We start from the raw sequence: 23,659 nt of genomic DNA on the forward strand, positions 1-23,659 counted from the left end.
TGCATAAATTTTCATCTCTGGAATCTCTGAAAGCTTTTATAGATACGTGAAAAGAAAAAGATTGGTCAAGACAAATGTAGTTCCTTTACAGTCAGAAACAGGTGAATTGATCATAGGAAACAAAGAGATGGCAGACCAATTGAATAACTACTTTGGTTCTATCTTCACTAAGGAGGACATAAATAATCTTCCGGAAATAGTAAGGGACCGAGAGTCTAGTGAGTTGGAGGAACTGAGAGAAATGCATGTTACTAGGGAAGTGGTGTTAGGTAAATTGAAGGGATTAAAGGCAGATAAATCCCCAGGGCCAGATGGTCTGCATCCCAGAGTGCTTAAGGAAATAGCCCAAGAAATAGTGGATGCCTTAGTGATAATTTTTCAAAACTCCTTAGATTCTGGATTAGTTCCTGAGGGTTGGAGGGTGGCTAATGTAGCCCCACTTTTTAAAAAAGGAAGGAGAGAAAAACCGGGGAATTATAGACCAGTTAGTTTGTCATCGGTGGTGGGGAAAATGCTAGAGTCGGTTATCAAAGATGTGATAACACACATTTGGAAAGAGGTGAAACCATCGGACAAAGTCAGCATGGATTTTTGAAAGGAAAATCATGTCTGATGAATCTTATAGAATTTTTTGAAGATGTAACTAATAGAGTGGATGGGGAGAGCCAGTGGATGTGGTATATTTAGATTTTCAAAAGGCTTTTGACAAGGTCCCACACAGGAGATTAGTGTGCAAACTGAAAGCACACGGTATTGGGGGTATGGTATTGATGTGGATAGAGAATTGGTTGGCAGACAGGAAACAAAGAGTGGGAGTAAACGGGACCTTTTTTGAGTGGCAGGCAGTGACTAGTAGGGTACTGCAAGGCTCAGTGCTGGGACCCTAGTTGTTTGCAATATATATTAATGATTTAGACGAGGGAATTAAATGCAGCATCTCCAAGTTTGCGGATGAGACGAAGCTGGGTGGCAGTGTTAGCTGTGAGGAGGATGCAGGGTGACTTGGATAGGTTAGGTGAGTGGGCAAATTCATGGCAGATGCAATTAAATGTGGATACATGTGAGGTTATCCACCTTGGTTGCAAGAACAGGAGAACAGATTATTATCTGAACGGTGGCCGATTAGGAAAAGGGGAGATGCAACGAGACCTGGGTGTCATTGTACACCAGTCATTGAAGGTGGGCATGCAGGTACAGCAGGCGGTGAAAAAGGCAAATGGTATGTTGGCATTCATAGCAAAAGGATTTGAGTACAGGAGCAGGGAGGTTCTACTGCAGATGTACAAGGCCTTGGTGAGACCGCACCTAGAATATTGCGTGCAGTTTTGGTCCCCTAATCTGACGAAAGACATTCTTGCCATAGAGGGAGTACAGAGAAGGTTCACCGGATTGATTCCTGGGATGGCAGGACTTTCATATGAAGAAAGGCTGGATCGACTAGGCTTATACTCACTGGAATTTAGAAGATTGAGGGGGGGGATCTTATTGAAACGTATAAAATTCTAAAGGGATTGGACAGGCTAGATGCAGGAAGATTGTTTCTGATGTTGGGGAAGTCCAGAACGAGAGGTCACAGTTTAAGGATAAAGGGGAAGCCTTTTAGGACCGAGATGAGGACAAACTTCTTCACACCGAGAGTGGTGAATCTGTGGAATTCTCTGCCACAGGAAACAGTTGAGGCCGGTTCATTGGCTATATTTAAGAGGAAGTTAGATATGGCCCTTGTGGCTAAAGGGATCAGGGGGTATGGAGAGAAAGCAGGTACAGGGTTCTGAGTTGGATGATCAGCCATTATCATACTGAATGGCGGTGCAGGCTCGAAGGGCTGAATGGCCTACTACTGTACCTATTTTCTATGTTTCCATGTTTCTATGTTTCTAAATGTTCTGTGAATTTAAGCTTGTGAAATTCTGGTTTGTGGTAGAGGCCAGATGATATATTTATATCTCCACCACATATTCATGGTGGAGATCGATCACCAAGAGGTGTTGCTCAAGATTTCCAGCATCTGCAGAATTTATTGTGTTCATTGACAAATACTTGCAAGATTGAGTCATTGAGGTTTATGGAGAACTGGTACAGAAGAGTTGAGGCCAACATAGATCAGTCATGATTATTTTGAACATTAGAACAGGCTTAACAAGCCTACAGGCCTAATCTTATCCCAGTTTTTTTTTGTTTTGAATTTGCAGCATTTCAAGTTCTTCTTATGAAACTAGAGCTTAGTTGTTCACAACGGCTATCATTTCCTGATCATGAAATCGTGTATGCCCATAGTTAATGCTAGGGAAACTTACTGCACTGTTCCACAGAGGTTTACAAAGTTTTGTCAATGTTGCATGCTGCACAGATTCCGTTGTTACAAGGGTTTAACCTTTACCAAAAACCCTGAAGCAGGAGAAGGTAAATAGAATGAGAGCAAAAAAGAACAAAGTCCTTTGTTGTGCAGAGCAGTCACAGTGTTGTTGTGCTGAAGTAATAATAAGGATGGCTTTGGTCAGTCAAGAATAAAATGACTGAGGAGAAGCAACTGTTCTTGAACATTGTCATGTGGGACCTCTTGCTTCTGTACCTTCTGCCCCATGGTGCCTGTGAGAAGATGGCATCGCCAAGATGATGCAGAATTTGACAATGCATGTTGCCTTCTTGAGGCAGAGCCTTTATGAAGATACTACCGATGGTGGGGAGAACTGTGCTAGTGATGGGGTGTACTAGGGCTGAGTCCATGTCTCTGCATCTTCTTATATTCCTGCCCATTTGAAATGCTCCACCAGACCACGATGCAACCTACCAGGTTACTTTCAATGGTACATCTATAGAAGTTTTTTAGAGTGTTCGATGACATGCCAAATCTCCTTAACATTCTAAAGAAGCAAAGAGACTGTTGTCCTTCCTTATGATTGCATCTTTCTATGTATGTGCTGAACCCAAAGGTTGGCCTCTTGCATTTCCAGTCAGAACCATGAAACAGACCCAATGTGATTCAGTCAATGAATTAGTGTTGTCAGTGTAAGAGTTATAATAATTTTTCATGATATTCACTGGAAGTTTATATGACTAAATATTGTATATAGCATTGCTATATGATTTTTGAATTCTATTGCCAACTACTGTAGCTCTTGGGTGCTCATTTCTCCATCACCAATGCTTATGTCCTCAGATATTTTAGTATCTTCACAGCTGTGTTCTCTGTAAAGTTCAAAGTAAAATTTATTATCAGAGTTTATTCATGTTGCCACATACAACCCTGAGATTCTTTTTTCTGCAGGGACACTCGGCAATTATATAGAACAGTAACTGTAAACAGAATCATTGAAAGACCAAGAACATAGAAGACAAAAAACTGTGCAAATACAAATGCAAATAAATAGCACTAAGTAATAACAGCATGAAATAACAAGATTGAACATGGGAACACCAGAAGTAGAATGAGTGTAATTATCCTCTTTTGTTCAAGAGCCTGATGGCTGAGGGGTAGTAACTGTTCTTGAACCTGGTCCTGCAAGTACCGAGGGTCTTGTACCTCCTAACTGATGGTAGCAACGAGAAAAGAACATGGCCTGGGTGATGAGGAACTTTGATGACGGATGCTGCTTTTCTATGACGACGTTTCATGTGGATGTGCTCAATGGTTGAGAGGGCCTTATCTGTGATACACTGGGCCAAATTCACTATCTTTTATAGCATTTTCCATCTAATTGATAAGATATATGGAGAAACACACAGAGTATAGAAGCCATTTTAGCTTCTCTGCCTGCTTCTGGTCTTCTCTGTTCTCTTTTGCTAAGCGTGAAAAAGGAACTGAGCTTATGTCTGAGCTCATAGGAACTACTATAGCAACCTCTAGCCCTGTAATACTTGGATTACTGCCAGAAATTTTCTCCTTACATGCTCAAATCTCAACATGTGGGTCTCTCTTAATGACTCATCATTGGAGGTCATGCTGCTTAGAGCCCTCAGCGTGATATCCAATGATGAGTCGCTGGGAGAGACCCACATATTGGGATTTGAACTCTTTGAATCAAGACTGTTTATGCTGCAAGATTACTTTTTCTATGATACTTTTTGATCATGTAATGGTTTGCTAATATTTTCTGTCCAGGCTAACACATGATGAATGAGTACATAGATGATTACCAAGAGCTGCAAATGGCTACAAAACCTTACCCCAGCATGAGTTACCAATTTTAGAAGCAAAATGAAGAAGAAAGTTTAGAAATGGGGAACCGTCATGACACTTGATTCACGGCAGTAATAACACAGGAAATGAACTTAACTGGGAACGTTCACTCACCAGCACAATATCTCTGCAACAAGCAATTGGCTTGCTGCTTGGTGCATGATACAGTGTATGAAATGATATCTGGCTTCTATAGTTTTCCAGACTTGTGTAGCCTTCCTTACTAGCTTTATTATCTCTCTTCATGGCATGAGCTAAACTAATGGATTACATTACTGATCTATTTTTAAAAACAAATAGCCCCATCAACATGCACAAATGTTGCCGGCAGTGGATATAGCTAATTTTGAAGAAAATAGATGTTAATATGAGAATACATTTTAGTACTGGAGACTGGGCATTTCAATGACGAATTGTTTAACACATAAATGTGAGGGAGGGAAAGATGGGAAAAAAAAGCCTACATTTCAGAAAATAAGAAACTGAAGCTCTTAGAAGACCAAATCAAACAGAAGCAAAAAATAATATGCAGGTCAGTAAAGTTATTCTCAAATTCTAATAAGGCGCTTAGATTTATTTTTAAGGGTATAAAATTCAAAAGTAATTAAGTTATGTTAATCTTGGTCAAGATGCACCACATTTGTCCTGTAGTTTAAAGTGAATATAAAGCACCAGAGAACGTAAAAGACAAATACTTACAGGGCTGATACCCAAACTGAGATATTTCAACTACAGGGAAATGATTCTGCTTTCTCTTTCTTAAATTATGAACTGGTTGCATAGGGTAGGTGTAGGGAAATTTCTTGCACTTATGGGCAAATCCAAAATTATCATTCATAAATACAAAGTGGTTACTAATAAATTCAAAAGGGAAACAATATAAAGCTTATCAGCACTATAAAAAGCTGAGGCAAATTAATGCTTCCAAAGGAAAGTACTGTGAATGTTTGGGAGAAACAGAATAGAAAGAGAGCCAAGTCAAATATAATGGAAAGGAACACAAAACAAAGCAGAACACTGGAAGAACCCTGTGGTGGCAAAAGGTTTAAATCAACATTTTGTGTTGAGATCTTGCAATATGACTCTTTTTCTTAGGAAAGTGATGGAAGTGGGTTTGAGGTTCTTTGAGGTTGCAGCTGTGGAGGGATGATCTCCTGATGGTCCAGGATACAATGGCCTGGTCTGCATTAGTAGAACTATATTCCAGAGGAAGTTAAGGGGAAGTGCCAGAAAGCTGTCATCTAGTTTCTGCAAAGAAGAGGTCAGTGTAACAGATTTCAATGTCAACTTCCTTGTATGAGGATTTGATGAACTAAGGATCTGTCTGAACTGAGACAAGAGCTGCACGTTCAGAGAGGATGAAGTTGGAGTGGATGGGTTGAGTGGAGAGTCATGGCAGTCAATGTCACATTGTAACTGGAGATGAAAAGTTCAACAGAAGGTTAAAAAGCCAGAAGGGGTTGTCCAGGTGGAAGAGGAGTTCTGGAGCTAGGTAGAAAGGTTGTCAGTGGATGGATGGCTTGTTGAAGAAATAGGTATCAATGCAAAGATGGTGGAAGAGGATATTGATATTATGTCTACTCCAGAACTTATTGAGCTGCTGGCATAGGGGTTCAAGTTGAGGCCTCTGCTGAGGACAGGCTGCTCAGCATTGGAGATGGGTGGGAGGTTCGAGGAATAGTGAGGACCCTGCAGGGTGGAAGGTGTCTTTTAGTGGGGTTAAGAAAGATAGTGAGTGGAGACTTGGGAGGGAGAAAGGCTGGGGGTTATATTGGAGCTTGAGATGGAACGCAAGACCAGAGCAAGGTGGGTGACAAGGCGGAGTCAGCAAGGGTGATGGGAGATTGGATCACAATTGGGTGTGAGAGGGAGGAGCACCCCATTTAATGTCAGTGGTCCTGACATTGGGTCTTGATCTAAAAAGTAGACTTGTCCCTTCTGCCTCCATAGTTGCTCCTTGACCCACTGACTTCTTTCGGTGTTCTGTTTTTTATTCCTGATTCCAGTATTTGCAGTCCCTTTTGTCCTCATAAAGGATAGGATGTATAAACTGCAGAATAGACCAGCTGGGCTGAATAAAAACACAAAATGCTGGCAGAACTCAGCAGGCCAGACAGCATCTATGGGAGGAGGTAGTGACGACGTTTCGGGCTGAAACCCTTCATCAGATTCACTCGTGTTGCAACTAGGCTGAATGATTCTTTAAGTGATGCATGTTCATTGTAAAATTAGCAATGCATCATTATTAGTCTCCAAAAGAAGACAATTTTGTTGCTGTTTTTTATGGTGTCAATTGTGAACACAGTTCAACAGCACCCAAATGACTAAAGGCAATTTGTTGTGGCAAAAGGAACAGACTACTTTTGGTTCCTTCCCAATTTTTTCTGCCATTGTCATCTTGGTCATATGGAGCAGTGGGAATATCTGTATACACTTAGTTAGAAAAGCATTCCAAGAATAAACTGTGGTAAATGAATTGTAATCGATTAGCAGTTCCGCTTTGGAAAACTTATCTATTTCTTTGCAGTCAGCAAATTATTCAACCTTGTGAAGTTGTCCAACTATGGCATTAGCCATTATGGGGCAGCCTCACCTCTCCATAGCAATTTCCCAAGGAAAGATCTAGCCAGAAATTGAGGGTAAATAAATGGACTCTTGTCTTCCCTCATTTCTACAGTTACTTCCTTAAAAAGTCGTCTCCAAGTTACAAATACAACAACATTTAAAATGTAACTAATTAATTAGAGTTGCAGAAATCCAGTATCTAATTGAAGACCATAAGACAAAATAATATGTGTGGTATTTTCTGTCCCTAAATTTAGTTTTTATTTGATTTTTGTTTTTTGACTACTATTTTCTGGTCTAGTAATTTGAGTATTTTTCCCAGCTTGTGCAGAAATCTCAGTGTGAGAAACAGGTTCTCACCTTTTTAGAAGGATATGGGTTAAGTGAAATTCAAAGCTCCAATAATATAAGACCATAAGATACAGGAGTAGAATTGGGCCATTTGGCCCATTGAGTCTGCTGTGCCATACAATCATGGTTGATTCCTTTTTCCTCTCCTCAGCCCCACTCCTGGCCTTCATCCCATTACCTTTTAATGTTGTGTCCAATCAAGAACCTGTCAAGCTCTGCATTAAATACACCCACAAAGACCTGGCCTCCACAGCTGCCTGTGGTAACAAATTCATCATCCCCGGCTAAAGAAATTTCTCCACATCTGTTTTAAACTATTCTAAATCCCTTCTATCCTGTGGCTGTTACTTCTTGTCATAGAAACATAGAAAATAGGTGCAGGAGTAGGCCATTCGGCCCTTCGAGCCTGCTCCGCCATTCAGTATGATCATGGCTGATCATCCAACTCAGAACCCTGTACCTGCTTTCTCTCCATACCCCCGATCCCTTTAGCCACAAGGGCCATATCTAACTTTCTCTTAAATATAGCCAGTGAACCGGCCTCAACTGTTTCCTGTGGCAGAGAATTCCACAGATTCACCACTGTCTGTGTGAAGAAGTTTTTCTTCATCTCGGTCCTAAAAGGCTTCCCCTTAAACTGTGACCCCTCGTTCTTGACTTCCTCAACATCAGAAACAATCGTCCTGCATCTAGCCTGTCCAATCCCTTTAGAATTTTATACATTTCAACAAGATTCCCCCTCAATCTTCTAAATTCCAGTGAGTCCTAGACTCCCCCATCCTTTCCACATCAAGGCCTTTCAACATTTGAAATGTTTCAATGAGATCCCCCATCATCCTTCTAATTTACAGTGTGTACAGACCCAGAGCTATCAAATGTTCCTCGTATTATAACCCTTTCATTCCCAGAATCCATGTGAGCATTCTTTGGACCCTCTCCACTAGCAGCACATCTTTTCTCAGGTGAGGAACCCAGAACTGTTCACAATATTTAAGGTGAGGCTTCACCAGTGCCTTATAAAGCCTCAATATCACATCCCTGCTCTTGTATTCTAGACCCCTTGAAATGAACGTTAACTTTGCATTTGCCTTCCTCACCACTGACGCAACCTGCAAGTTAACCTTTATGGAATCCTGCACAAGCACTCCCAAGTCCCTCTGCATTTCAGATTTTTGGATTTTCTCCCCACTTAAAAAAATAGTCTGCATATTTATTTCTTCTACCAAAGTGCTCTTGCTCTTTCTTGCTCATTCTCCTAATCTGTCCAAGTCCTTCTGCAGCCTACTTGTTTCCTCAATATTAACTGCCCCTCCACCAATCTTCATATCAACTGCAAAATTGGCAACAAAGCCATCTATGCCATCATCTGAATCATTGATACACAGCATAAAAGGAAGTGGTCCCAACTCCAACCCCTTCAGAACACCACTATTCACTGACAGCCAACCAGAAAAGGATCTTTTATTCCCACTTGCTGCCTCCTACCAATCATCCAATGTCCTAACCATGCCAGTAACTTTTCTCTAATACTATGATAAGGAACTTGATAAGCAGCCTCCTGTGTGACACATTGTCAAAGGCATTCTGAAAGTCCAATATACAACAACCTCTGCATCCTCTTTATCTATCCTACTTGTAATCTCCTCGAAGAATTCCAACAGGTTCATCAGGCAAGATTTTTCCTCAAGGAAACTATGCTGACATTGTCTTATCTTGTCCTGTGTCATCAAGTACTCCATAACCTCATCCTTAACAATTGGTTCCAATACCTTCCCAACCACTGAGTTGAGGTAACTGGTCTATAATTTCCTTTCTGCTGTCTTCCTCCTTTCTTAAAGAGTGGAGTGACATTTGCAATTTTCTAGTTGTTTAGCATCATGCCAGAGTCCAGTGATTTTTGAAAGATCACTGCTAATGCCTCCAGTCTGCACTGCTACCTCTTACAGAACCCTAGAGTGCAGTTCCTGTGGTCCAGGTGACTTGTGCACTTTCAGGTCTTTCACCTTTTGAGCACCTTCTTCCTTATAATAGTAACTGTACTCACTTCTCCTCCCTCACACCCTGTCACACTGCTAGAGTCTTCCACAATGAAGACTGATGCAAGATACTCATTCAGTTCATCTGTCATCTCCTTGTCGCCCATTATTATTTTTCTGGCCTCATTTTCTAGCGGTCCTATATCCATTCACATCTCTCTATTCTTTACATACTTGAAAAAGCTATTACTATCCACCTTGATATTGTTTGCTAGCTTGTTTTAATATTTAATCTTTTCCCTCCAAATGATTCTTAGTTGTTCTCAGTGAGTTTTTAAAAGCTTCCGAGTCCTTTATCTTCCCACTAATTTTTGCTTTGTTGTATGTCCTCTCTTTTGCTTTGACTTCCCTTGTCAGCCATGGCTGTAATATTTTGCCATTCAGGTATTTTTTTCATTTTTGGAATGCATCTATCCTGCACCTTCCTCATTTTTCCCATAAACTCACGCCATTGCTGCTCTGCTGTCATCCCTGCTAGCAGCTCCTTCCAATTTACTTTGGCCAACTCCTGTTTGATACCACTGTAATTTCCTTTACTCCACTGAAATGCTGCTACATCAAACTTTACTTTCTCCATATCAAATTTCAAGTTGAACTCAGTCTTATTATGATCACAGCCTGCCACAGGTTCTTTTACCTTAAGTTCTCTAATTGTCTCCGGTTCATTACATAATACCCAAACCAGTATAGCTGATCACCTAGTAGGGTCAATGCAAACTGCTCTAAAAAACCATCTGGTAGGCATTCAACAAACTCATTCTCTTGAGATCCATTGCCAATCTGATTTTCCCAATCGACCTTCATGTTAAAGTCTCCCATGACTATCAAAACATTGCCTTTCTGACATACCTTTCCTACTTCCCCTGTAATCTGTGGTCCACATCCCAGCTACTGTTTGGAGGCCTGTATATAACTGTCATCAGGATCCTTTTACTCTTGCAGTTTCTTAACTCAACCCACAAGGATTCAATATATTTCGATCCTATGTCACATCATTCTATTGAGTTGATGCCACTCTTTTCCAGTAGAGCCACACTAATCCCCTCTGCCTATCTTCCCATCCATCCGATATAATATGTAACCTTATGCATTCAGCTCCCAATTACAACAATCCTTCATCCAAGATTCACCGATAGGCACATTATCATTTCTGACAATCTGTAATAGTGCAACAAGATCATCCATCTTATTTCTTATACTCTGTGCATTGAGATATAACACTTTGAGTACTGTATTTGCTATCCTTTTTGACTCTTCATCCCTAATGCACTGATAGACATCCTGCTGGCTGCAATTTTGTCCAATCATCTGCCTGCCCTTTCTGACAGTCTGTCTGTGTGCTATCTTTGCTTTTTTATCATTTGTTCTACCATTAGTCCTTTCACCCCTCCTCACCTCGCCAAATTAGTTTAAACCCTCCCCAACTGCTCAAACAAACCTGCCTGTGAGAATATTGGTCTCCCTCAGGTTCAGGTGCAACCCGTCACTTGTACAGGTCTTACTTTCCCCAGATGAGATCCCATTGATCCAAGAACTTGAAGCCCTGCCCTCTGCATGAGCTTCTCAGCCACGCTGATCATCTGCCAAAATCATCCTGTTTCTACCTTCAATGCCACGTGGCACAGATAACAATCCAGAAATTGCTAACCTGGAGGTCCTGCTTCTCAGCTTTCTGACTAGCTCTCTAAATTCTCTCATCAGGACTTTTTAGACTGTTATTGGATCATGCCAACATGAAGCTCTTAATACCTCTTCATTATTTAGCTTTTAGCATTTTAATTTTTATATAAAAATTAATTACTTAGTGGATTTATTCAGGCACATTGGCGAGGTTGCCTCCTACGGAAGAAGCTGTCTCGTGCTTTAGCTGCTGTTCTTACTGAAGAAGAGGATGACTTTGAAGAAGTTAATTTGAATGAATTTTTATTTGATGAGGTAAGTAAACATGAAATCATGTTCCTTAAACTTTATCACATCAAGGATTGTAATGTGTTTGTGTTGATGCCTATCTATGGTTGGAGCGTGAGCCTGAAACTGGTGGCTGCAAAGTTTATTAATCTCCAAGACACGCGCACACGCGCGCTCACACACACACACACACACACACACACACACACACACTCACACTCACACTCACACTCACTCAATCCCTGCTGCTCCCAGAGAGAGGCATCTGAAATTGATAGTTTTGGTGGGAGTGCTGTGGTAGGTCATATGGAATCTTGGAAGCTGGGCCTGAGTGAGATAATGAGCTAAGATTGGGACCTAGCTCAAGAGATCAGGGCTGGGGTGTTGGAAAATAGTAAGTATTAGCCTGGGCCTAGTGAGAGAGAGGGGAGGGAAGTCCTAGGAAAAGTAGAAATTATTGCAAAAAGGTTATTTGGGTTAGGTTCTTAATTTATAAAAAAAGCAGCTGGGTTAGGTTCTTTGTGCTAGAATCTTTAAATGAAAAATATGACATACTGGTTAAGTAGTGTGCAAAATGAATCATTCAGTGTGATGTGCAGCACTAGAAATAAATAGCACCATGAAATTGTATTTCTTGACCAGTGCTAAACACTGAAAAACCTTCATTCGATAAATGTTCAGATTTTAATTTACTTGCATTATGTTCAACACTATTAACCTGTTCTTGTAATATTGCACAATGCAGTATTAGCTGTACTTGTGGAAAAAAATGGGCCCCTTCCCTGGTCAATGTTATATAAATCACAAAACCATCATTAATGTATCTGTAACTGTCCTCAGACTATCAAAGCTAGATTTCAGTTCAGATTCAGATTTATTTATCGCATATACATTGAAATAAACAATGCAATCTATCATTTGCATTAACAATCAGCATATACAAGCACATTTTAGGACAATTGCAAGTGTCGTCACTTACTCCGATGCCAACAGAGCACGTCCACAATATTTCACAGAGCAACACAAGCAGCAACAACAACAGCAAAGCAAGCCCCTTTCGCATCCCTCCCAGCCAGCCAATCACCCGCACACACAGACTTCAAACCTCAAGATGTACATCCTAAAAGAGTGGGCCTCACCTTACTGCCAGTGGCAGCTTACCCAGAACCATCGCTGGCCAACGTATTGAAGATGAATTTTTTTTTCCTGGTATACTGGTGTTAACTCTCTGTCTAAACTCATCCAAGTGCTTACTGGCAAGCCATGTCTTAGTGACTTTATTGGGTTTTTCAACAAGATGATGAGAGTGATTGATGAAGGTTGAGTTGTGGGTGTTGTCACATGGATTTTAGTAAGACATTTGATAAGGTGCCTCATGAAAGGCTCATCCAAAAAATTAAAATGCATGGGTTCTATAGAAGACAGAGGGTAGTGGTTGAAGGAACTTATTCTAGCTGGAGGTCTGTGATTAGTAGTGTTTCACAGGGATCTGTACTAGGACTTCTGCTGTTCATGATGTATATAAATGATCTGGATGAAAATGTAGATGGATAGGTTAGTAAGTTTTCAGAAAGATGTTAACTATCTAGACTTTAGAAAGCTCTTTGATAAAGTCCCTCATAGGAAGCTGGTCAAGAAGCTTAGGTTGTTTGGTACTCAAAGATACTGTAGTCAATCGAATTCAACCTTGACTTAGCGGGAATCACCAGAGTGTGGTAGTAGATGGTTCTCTCTCAGTTTGGAGGCCTGTGACCAATGGTTTGCTGCAGGGATTGTTGCGTCAGTTGTTTATATTAATGATTTAGATAATAATGTAGTAAACTGGATTAGTAATTTTGTGGATGACTCCAAATTGGGAGTGTATTGTTGAGCAAGATGGGCTATCAAAGCTTGCAGCATGGTCCATCTGAGAAAATGGGCATTAAAAATAGCAGGTGGAATTTAACACAGGCAAGTATGAGGTGTTGCACTTTGGGGAGTACAGACCAGGATAAGACTTGCACAGAGAATGGTAACATTGGTATGTGTGGTAGAATGAAAAGGCCTGAGAATACAGATCCATTATTCCTTGAAAGTGGCATCACAGGTAGATTGGATCATTAGGAGAACTTTTCAAACATTCGCCTTCATAAATCAAAGTACCTACTGAGTACGAGAGTTGGGATGTTTTGTTGAAGCTGTATAAAATGTTGGTGAAGTTGAATTTGAAGTGTGCAGTTCTGATCACCCACCTGCAGAAAAGGTGTCAGAAATTTTGAAAGAGTGCAAAGCAGAGAAAATGTGTAAGGATTTGCCTGGGCATGAGTACCTGAGTTACAGCAAAAGTTTGAATAGGTTATGAAGTGATAGATATGTGTTCAATTGTAGCATTTAAGAGAAGTTTAGATAGGTATGTGGATGAGAGAGGTATGGAGGACCGTGGTCAGGTTACAGGTAGATGGGACTAGGAAGAAGACTAGGTTGGCACAGACTAGCTGGGCCAAAGGGTCTGTTTCTGTGCTCACTGTGATTAAAATCTAGCCTCAACCAGAACGCAAACTTTTTTCACCTTTTTCATTGAATATAAACTGAAAGAAAAGTTTGAACTGCTAGATTTGAATAAGAAAATTTCTTTAAAACTAGCTAATAATATGAAAACATAAATTATGGTCAAAATCATTTCCAATCAGGATTTTAAAGCAACCAAATAAAATTATTTACCGTATATTATGCCACTACTCTTTTGTATGACATGGTGCTAATGGAAATAGTGAAAACCTTTCTTAGGGTTCTAGAAATAATGTTAAGCACATTGTTTATTAGCATTAATAACTGAATAAGTCTTACAGAGGTGAATACTCTCTGTTTTTCTGGGAGCATTAGTGGCATGATTTTTCCCATTCAGGTGTTTTGAGGATCTTTTCTAGAAAAGAAATGTCCCTTTCAATTTTTTCATATTTTGTAAATAAGTATTTTTACTAGTAAATTACCAAAGTAACATTGACTTGATTATTGATAGAAGGTTTTTAAAAAAACAAATGAACTGAGGCAATAGCCAACATAAATTGTAAAAAATATGAATTCAAGAATTACCACCATAATTTTGATGCTAAATGTAGACCGTGTTGTTATGGAAAACATACTATAAATTACACTGAAAAGTAGAATTCTTTTGGGAGAGAAACATTAAATTTCCAGAAAAGAACCTGAATACACCATTATTATTTTTGGCATAAAATGCTCAAGATCAAAAGCATTTTGAAGGATTCTTGTTCTACGAGTGCCAAGACATTTTCATCATAAAGACATGATTTAAAGATAAAGCCATCTGCCAAGTTAACACCAGAATCCTGAAAAAAAGCTTTTATGATAACCGTTTTTGTTCCTAATATTCTAAATGCAATTGTTTGATTTTTTTCATTTCTTTATTGTATTTTGTCTAAAAAGAATCTACTACTTCTCTTAGGCAACCATGGACAAGGATTGGATAAAACTAGATCCTGGGGTCTCATCTCAAACTCTCCCACTTCCAAAATCAGACCTACAACAAAAGGTATTGCTTTATGTAAACCAGTTCCATTCCTGTTTTAACTGATCCTTCATTGAACGTGACATTGGAATATGAATTAAGAATTGCAAAAGCATAAAAACAAGTACTTCAGAGTGTCCCGACATTCATCAGCAGTGACACATGGAGTTCGTCTTCTGGCTTTTCTTCCAAACACTTAAATTAATTGCTTTATTATTTGTTCTGCTGTTCCTTTACACTGCAGTGGCATTTAAGTGATGCACTGCAGCTGTATATTTGGCACAGAACTGGAACGCTATGAGTAAAAATGTAGTTTAATATAGTTTGATTAACGAACAATGACTGGAGTAAAATTTCAGACCTCACTAGAGAACAAATTGAAGAGTTATACTAAACAAAAATGATGCAATTCTTTAAAACTTTGAAATAGAAGCAGCTTGATTTATCAGGTTATTCTTTCCATTTTATATTGATGGGGAGGGAAAGCAAATTCTGGATTTATCTGTGTTGAAAAGCAGTAGTAACTTTTATACCTTGTGTTTTTAACACCTTTCATATAGTATAGAAGGGGTTTCTGATGTAGCAGTGTTCGCTGAGCTTGGCAATTAGCTTGCAGACATTTCATCACCAGGAGAGATGATATCCTCAGTGACTCCAAAAACTACACACTGAGGATGTCACTTTGACTGGTGCTGAAATGTCCGCAAGCTAGTTGCCATGCTCAGTGTACGCTGCAACATCAAATGCCTCAACCGAAGCTACCAATATTGTCCACCATCCTGAAGAAACAACTTTATTCTGTGAGGAAAAATATTAACTGCTGGGAACTTATCTAATTGACACAATACTCTTAAACACATTTCAGATGAGAATAGACCCAGGAAACAAATCTTTTCCAGTATTAATAATAGTCTGTTGCTAAATTCTCCACTCAAAATGAATGAATGTCAAAGTGAAGTTGGAGTATACAATATAAAATGTTCACTCACTGATATATCCAAAAGGTCATATTACCGAGTAAGTGAAAATTTATTCCATTATTGAGGCATTTCCTCAAGGATCAGGATGGATAATTGCTTTACTTAATTACTAATTTTGTTCTGTGATTCTTTTTGTTTTTATTTCACCACTTATCAGCTAAAGCAGGGGTTCCCATTTTGGGATTCACGAACACCTCAGTTAATGGTAGGGGTCTGTGGCATAAAAAATGTTGGGAACTCCTGAACTAAAAGATATCTGATGATGCACTGGAGCCTGTGATTAATATGAGTCTGTAAGGTAGTTAATTTTCTCTTGCATGAGGTCATACATAGGCACATTTTCATTTGACAAAATATATCAAATACAATTAACTTGAGAGAGAAGGACATAGAAATATTGGTTCAGATTAATAAAATGCAAATTTAGGACTGACAGTTTGAAGTTCTTCAAGCAAAGAGTGACCTTACCAAGGTTAAAGCCTGCACCAACTATATCCAAGGAGTTGGCATTTATCAGAACCTCAGCCAGACCAGACATATTAAATACTGAGTGAATTCATGTCCTGAAGCACAGTCTCATGTCCCAAAATTTCACTACCATGGAATGTTTACCAGGATGAATGAACCACCAACAGTATAACATAAGCTTGAGAACATTCAAGCAGAGCAGTCCATAGTACTGACACCCTAGCCATCCTAAACATTTATTTGTTCCATCATCAGCGACCTGTGACTGCAGAAACAACAGTTAATTGTTTCAGCTACTCCAACAGTATCTCTCAAACTTCTGGCCTTAACCATCATAACAGCCAAAAGAAGCAGGTGCTTAAGAGCACTAAATTGCAGCATCTTCTCCAAGTCCAAATCACCTTGATTTGGAAATATATTGCCATTCTTACACTGCTGTTGTATCTAAATCTAAGAATGTTATACCCAGTGACATTGGGAGTTCCTCAAAGTTCAAAGTAAATTTATTATCAAAGTACATATATGTCACCGTATTTTCTTGTGGGCGTATTCAATAAAGCCATAACAGAACCAATGAAAGATTACACCAACTTGGGCATTCAACCAATGTGCAAAAAAACAACAAACTACGCAAGTACAAAAGGAAAGAAAAATAAATAAATTAAATAAATAAATAAGCAATAAGTATTGAGAACATGTTTGTAAAATCTAATGCTGTACTGTTATCAACAAATGTCACAGTTGAGCTTTCTGTCACCCTTCCATTAATGCCACGCCTCATTCACAAACTGAGCTCTGTTTTTCCCCACCTGCTTTCAAAGACTTCCAAAGGATTCAAGGTTCATTTATTAAAATATGTATGCAGTGTACAACCCTGATATTCATTTTCTCCACAGACAGCCATGAAACAAAGAAAATCATGGAAACCTGTTTAAAGAAAAACATCAATCCTCCTCCCGCCCACCGCTCCCCTGTGCAAGAAGGCAAAATGCGCAAGCTTTCAGTATTTGTAGAATGATGCCTCATATTCCAACTACGCACACTGTAACCTTCAGGCCTCAATCTCAAGTTTAATAGTGTCACGTAATGAGTATTTCTAGTATTTTCTGTTTCAGATTTTAAGTATCTTCAGTTTTTCCCTTTTCAGATTCTGCATATCTCATTCACACCTCCTCAAACCTAAGCAATTCCTTTACTTGTCTATTATCATTCACTGTTGTCTTTTTTGTCATTTCTGTCATCAATAAAGACAAGGGTGGCATGTACATGGGAACATTCATCACTGCAGGTCCTCTTCAAGTTGCACATCATTCTTATCACCATCCCACCGTTTATATTTCAGGACTCCTTCGGGTATTGGGGAGTAGCTTAACCACTGATTACAATAGTTGAAGGTAGCGCACCATCACTTTCACAAGGGCAGCTAGAGAAAGGGAATAACTGCTGGCATTGCCATCTACACTCACAGCCAATAATCTGGATTCAGAGAAATCATCTCTTCTGCCTTCCCTTCTATTATATTTTTGTTTGCCTTTTCTCCTTCCTCCCTCTTTTTAAAACCTATTACTCATTAACAAACGTGGAATAATTAAGGAATGATTAAATTCTTTATCCAGAACAAATTTTGTTTGCTTGCAATTTGCTTTGCAATGCAGTATATTGTTATAGAGTCATAGAAATGTACAGCACAGAAACAGGCCATTTGGCCAATCTAATCCATGCAGAATTATTTTTCAGTGTCAAGTTATCTTGTGTCTTCCAGGCCCTTGCTCATTATGCTCCCGATTCACCCACCTTACCAGGACAACCACAGTTGGCATGGCAAGGAGATGATATGAATACTGTTGAAAAAATTGAATATCCATCCTCATCTCCTCTTCAACTGCACTCACCCAGGTAGAAATGGACAAAATCCTGAGCTACTGTATAATGAAATGGCTATTTTGTTGTAAAGGTACAATAGAGTTTAATGTTCCTCTATCAAGTAGAGATACCTGAAACAGAAAGCACATCATAAATTTGCTCACCTTTTATATGATAATAGATACATCAGATAGTAACTTACGATCATGCCCATGATATTGTATCCATACGTTTTATAGCTAGCAGCTTAACTGTGAAGGTTATATTTTTTAACAAAGAATCACTACAAAAATACAGCATTAACTAATTGAACCAAGCTGCTCGTGATGATAAATCATACTCCTTTGTGTTTCTGCTATGATTTTCACAATGATCTTTATTTAATTTTAACTTCTAACAGATAAATTTCAAAACACTAAGTTATTAATCATTAAAGTGATCAATCACTGAGACACCTTCCTCCACCCCCTGCCCACCACTTGTTATCACAGCCTTCCAAGTTCTGCAGTGCTTGATAGTACTGCTCACTTGAGACCCTAACTGGCTGAAATTAAGAGACCTACATTGAGATGTCTTCTTGGTCTCATGCAACTTTCAGACTGATTTAACTAGATCAGCATTGGTTCCCAACAGTCTCAGAGGTCCAGTGTACTAAGCAGCCTCTGTACAGTAATTACAAAACTGAAGCTAGTGTGTTGAATGTATCAATCAAATGGTGATTACAGGTGCTATTGGAAGTAAACAGATAAGTCTCCGTAACAGTCAGCTTAGTTCATGTCCATCAAGAAACATAAAAGAAGAGCTTAAAGATTTGTCTTCAGACTGTTAAAATTGAGCTTTGATCTTGATGCTGAATTAGCTGTGATGTCAAGGCAACAGCTAAGATTTAAGCAAGTACCATTAGTTGGGATTCCAAACAAAATTAACAGTAATTTGAACTTTGTTGGGTAGTTATCTTGAAACATATTTCTACTTGCTTCTCTATGTATATTGTCTACTGGACACTCACGAACATTTAACAAATCCAAAACTGCTAAATTTTTTATTGTTATTTTTTCACATAGCAGAACGTTGTCAGCATTCTCTGAGTCTACATCATGTGGTAAACAAAGTTTCATGTCTGAGAAAGAAGAAAAGATTTCTCTGGAATGGTAATCCCAAATTATGAAGTTCACTTTTTATTAAAACTCTAACAGAACAGAATAAATAAAAACTTACATTGTATTTGTCAAAGCATAAATCTCCTTAAAACCATGATTTTAAGTTGAAGACATTCGTGAAGCTTATTTTGGAGTACTGTGTGCAGTTTTGCCACCTAACTACAGGAAATATGTAAATAAAGTTGAAGGAGAAAATTTACAAGACTTTTGCCAGGTTTGGAAGACCTGAATTACAAGGAAAGATTGAGTAGATTAGGACTTTATTACTTGGAACATAGAAGATTGAGAAGCGATTTGATAGAGGTATACAAAATTATGAGGGATATAGATACAGTAAATGGAAACAGGCTTTTTCCACTGAAGTTGACCAGGGTGAAAGGTGAAAAGTTTAAGGGGAAACTTTGTCACTCAGGGTCATGAGAGTGTGGAACAACCTGCCAGCACAAGTGGTGCATGCAAGCTCAATTTCAATGTTTAAAAGAATTTTGTATAGGTACATGGATGGTAGAGGTATGGAGGGCTATGGTCCAGATGCAGGTCGATTAGAACAGGCAGTTTAAATGGTTCAGCATGGACTAGATGGGCCAAATGACCTGTTTCTGTGTTATACTTTTCTCTGACTCTATTTAAATTTTTATTACACTTTCTATCTTTATATTAAAGAACAAAACATATATTCAGTACTGTGTGCCACAATTATTCAATTTTAATTGTTATTTTTATAATATTTTAAAAATGTTTTTATCATTTACAGCTGTTGATTCTATTCATTAGAAGTATAGGTCATGCAGAAAAACATCATAGATTCTTCATAATTTCTAAAAATAGCTTTTTATTGTATGTATATTATAGTGTTTAATTCATGTTGATGTTTCCACTTGCTTAAGTTTAAATTTTTGTCATTTCTTTCAAGGGCACTATATGTATTTATTTCTTATAAATGATCTTAAACTGTGCGCCTTTCTGTTGGTGTTATTGATAGGGGCTTTAAATATGTCCACACTGCACAACTGATGCTGAAACGAGCTCAGAAAATGAAATCCAAGAAAGCAGAGGCCAAAAAATTGCAGGGTATGTTTACATTTCCTCATGCAGCTTGACAGCCATGCAGCAAGATAGTTGCAGGGAAAAGAGTTGGGTTTAATCCATGTATTTTCTGTTAATAAAATTGTTAACTCCTGTTATACAAGATTCTTATGTCAAATGCAAATAAATTTTGTTAAAATGTTTTGACATCTTCTATACAGCATTTCTGTGTTTGATTAGTATTGCCTTAATCATATAATTATTACTTTGTATGCACAAACGTAAAATTAATGGGCCACATTTACTCAGTCTAACTGGCTGCCCTCACTTGCCATCTATCACTATCATTCCTTCTCATTCTTACCACTCATCAAAACTCCCATGGCTTTTCAAGAGGAGTAGAATATAAAAGTAACGATGTAATGTTGATGCTTTATAAAGCACTGCTGAGGTCTCACTTGGAGCATTGTGAACAGTTTTGGACCGTTTAAGAAAAGATGTGTTGACATTTGAGAAGGTTCAAATGAGGTTCACAGAAATTATTCTGGGATTGAAAGGCTTGTCAAATGAGGAGCATTTGATGGCTCTGGGCCTCTACTCATTGGAATTCAGAAGAATGAGGTGGATCTCCTTGAAGCCTGTAGAATGGTGAAAGGCCTCCATTGAGTGGATATGGAGAGGATGTTTCCTATAGTGGGGGAGTCTAAGACCAGAGGACCCAGTCTCAGGATATAGGTGCATCCTTTTTAGAATGGAGATGAGGAGGAATTTCTTTAACTAGAGAGTGTGGAATTCATTGCCGCAGGCAGCTATGGAGGCCAAATCATTAGGTATATTTAAGGCAGAGGTTGATGGATTCTTGATTAGTCAGGGCATGAAGAGATACTGGAAGAAGGCAGGGAATTGGGGCTGAGAGGAAAATGGATCAGGCACGATGAAATGGCAAAGCAGAATTGATGGGCCAAATGGCCTAATTCTGCTCCTATATTTAATGGTCTTATGGTCTAATGACTTTCCTATGGCTACATTTATTTCTTCCGGCTCAATGGCATCAGTCAAACTAAAGGTCTTGCTGCCATTATCGCCCCAGGGTGACAGCTAAGCCTCAGGCAGCAAATGGTGAACTTCTGTCTGTAGACTGACTCAATAAGCCCTTTACAAGTTTCTGTTGTCAAAAGTTTCACAATTTTTTTTATATGTCTCTAATTGTCAGGGACATTTAAGAACATTTCAGATAGATTTTAATAATTTGAAAATGTAACAAAATTCCTGTAAAATACCAGAAAGAATATTTTCTTAAAAATTAGAGAAAGGAACAGTAAAACAAAAATAATCACTTACCTTTTCAAACAAGGTCATTAATTCTGTTCATATGAGTGGGAATGTATGACATAAGCCCGAGCAGTCAGAAGCAAGATGCCTCTGGCCCTCTGCTGTGAACCTTTATCATCTGCCTTGGATTCAGTACTGGTTTGAGACCTGCAATTCATTTTTGTGTTGCAAATTCAGGTGCAAAGGTCAGAGTCGAGTTGATTTACAAAGAGGACAATTCTGGCAGAACTGGTGAATAAATGTAAAAAAGGACATTATACAAATGGATATCTCCACTTGTATCTCAATCTAATGGCACTCTGAAAGTTTCTGTACTGATCTTTTGAAACTTTTCTCGTCAAAGCCAAAGTACGTTTATTATGGAAGTATGTCTATTTTATACAACCTTGAGATTCGTATCCTTACAGGCAGCTACAAAACAAAGCTACAAAACCCAATGTGCAGAGAAAAGAAAGGAAAAGAAATCTTGTTCTATCTTCTTTCTCACATTATTGACTCGGGTGTAGAAATTTGAATGCTTTGTGTTAGAACTAAGTGTTAGAACAGCAAAACCCGAGGATGTTGATTCTGATTGACCATTCGCACCGAAACATCATAAAATAGTTATATGTTAGTGTAAAATCACAGAATACAATTTCTGGAGTGTTTAACAGCAACTCACTGTTATTGATTCTTATTAAAGTCATGCCTACACCTATTAAAAGGGAAGTGCTTACAGCTTGTAACTATTGTTGAAAGCCCTTCCAGTTGTTTGGGAATAATTAATCAAATACTGGTAAACCAAGCCCAGAAATGAGCACCTTAGTAATATGACACCCTGCTAAAATGTTGAATTGAGATCAAGGCTTGGGCCTACTCTGGGCTGCTCTGAGCATTTGGATCCAAGGACACAATCTCGTTTGGAATGCTGTTGCTTGCTTCTAATGTTTGCATGATTTGTGTATTTTTTCTTTTCCTGGGCATTGGGTGCTGGTCTTTCTTGTGGCTGCCTGTAAACAGACAAAGCTGAAGGTTGTATACGTTCTTTGATAATAAGTGTACTTTGAATTTTGACTTAGCGTTCAGAGAGAGAGTACCTCAGTACCTTTGGGCTCAGGAAGCTCTTTACAATTGTATTTCTATACAACATTGGATAGAATCCAAAAGAACAGGATATCATAACAGAAAACCACATGGGTAGGTGACTGAATGCATCAAGAAATTTTGCCTCCCAATATGTCCTTCACTGATCACATTTTCTTGGCAAGCTGCAATTGTGAGCAAATGCTCTTTGGCGGCATGACATTTAAAAAAAGCTTAGTGCCTTTTGGGACTTCAGCGGGCTACAATCATTACAATCTCTAAGGCACTTGGCAAAGGCCAATAAAAAGAACTGAGATGTAAGCGGAGTGTCCGTTGATGGAGTGAACAATGTTAGAATGGCCAGGCTTGGGTGAGATCAAGTGGAGGCTCCAAGTAAGTTTCTAGCAAGCTTTCCTTTTCACCCTTTCTTTGTCTAATAGTTCATAGCTTGTGTGATGAGAATGGGTGCAAGATTGGTGGTATGTTATTTGTGTGAAACGTGAGAACTTTGGGAGACCTCCAGTCTCCCTGTTGACTATATCAACACAAAGTGCACTGAGCTGCAGCTCTTTAGGGACTGTGTTAAGGTCCTGGAGCTGGAGCTTGATGAGCTTTGGCTCATAAGGGAGAATGAGGAGGAGGTAGTTAGGAGCTACAGGGAGGTAGTCACCCCTAAGTTGCAGGAGGTGGGTAGCTGAGTGACTGTCAGCAGAGGGAAAGGGAATAAGCAGCCAGTACAGAGTACCCCTGTGGCCGTTCCCTTGAACAATATGTATACCACTCTGGATACTGTTGGGAGGTGGGTGACAAAAACCTACAGGGGGGAAGCCTCAGTGACCAGGTCTCTGGCACTGCGCTTGACTCTGTGGCTCAGAAAGGAAGGGGGGGGGGGGGAAGATGAGTGCAGTAGTAATAGGAGATACCACAGTTAGTGGAGCAGACAGCAGATTTGGTGGGCAGGAAAAAGAGACCTGAGTGGTGTGTTACATAGAAAACGTACAGTACAATACAGACCCTTTGGCCCACAAAGCTGTGCCGAACATGTCCTTATCTTAGAAATTACATAGGGTTATTAATAGCCCTCTATTTTTCTAAGCTCCATGTACCAATCCAGGAGTCTCTTAAAAGACCCTATCATATCCACCGCCACCACTGTTGCCGGCAGCCCATTTCACACACTCACCACTCTCTGCATTTAAAAAAAAAACAAAAAAAAAACA

General features: G+C 39.1%; 1 protein-coding gene across 11 annotated transcripts in view; it reads left to right on the plus strand.

Annotated features, from left to right (window-relative positions):
- Positions 1 to 23,659, plus strand: part of lrriq1 (leucine-rich repeats and IQ motif containing 1) — a 162,385-nt gene that overhangs the window by 84,102 nt on the left and 54,624 nt on the right. For 9 of the 11 annotated variants that reach the window (XR_009513741.1, XR_009513740.1, XM_059978414.1 and 6 more), the window contains 5 exons: positions 10,951 to 11,067; positions 14,486 to 14,572; positions 17,759 to 17,892; positions 18,924 to 19,010; positions 20,002 to 20,090. Coding sequence is in view for 9 of the 11 variants with exons in the window: in XM_059978414.1 (XP_059834397.1) it covers positions 10,951 to 11,067; positions 14,486 to 14,572; positions 17,759 to 17,892; positions 18,924 to 19,010; positions 20,002 to 20,090 (514 nt within the window). In the remaining 2 variants the exon portion in view is untranslated. The remainder of the gene's footprint in view (positions 1 to 10,950; positions 11,068 to 14,485; positions 14,573 to 17,758; positions 17,893 to 18,923; positions 19,011 to 20,001; positions 20,091 to 23,659) is intronic. The other 2 variants (XM_059978413.1, XM_059978420.1) reach the window with 2 other exon arrangements.

The sequence above is a fragment of the Hypanus sabinus genome, chromosome 8 (genome assembly GCF_030144855.1).
Source record: "Hypanus sabinus isolate sHypSab1 chromosome 8, sHypSab1.hap1, whole genome shotgun sequence".
Lineage (NCBI taxonomy): Eukaryota > Metazoa > Chordata > Chondrichthyes > Myliobatiformes > Dasyatidae > Hypanus > Hypanus sabinus.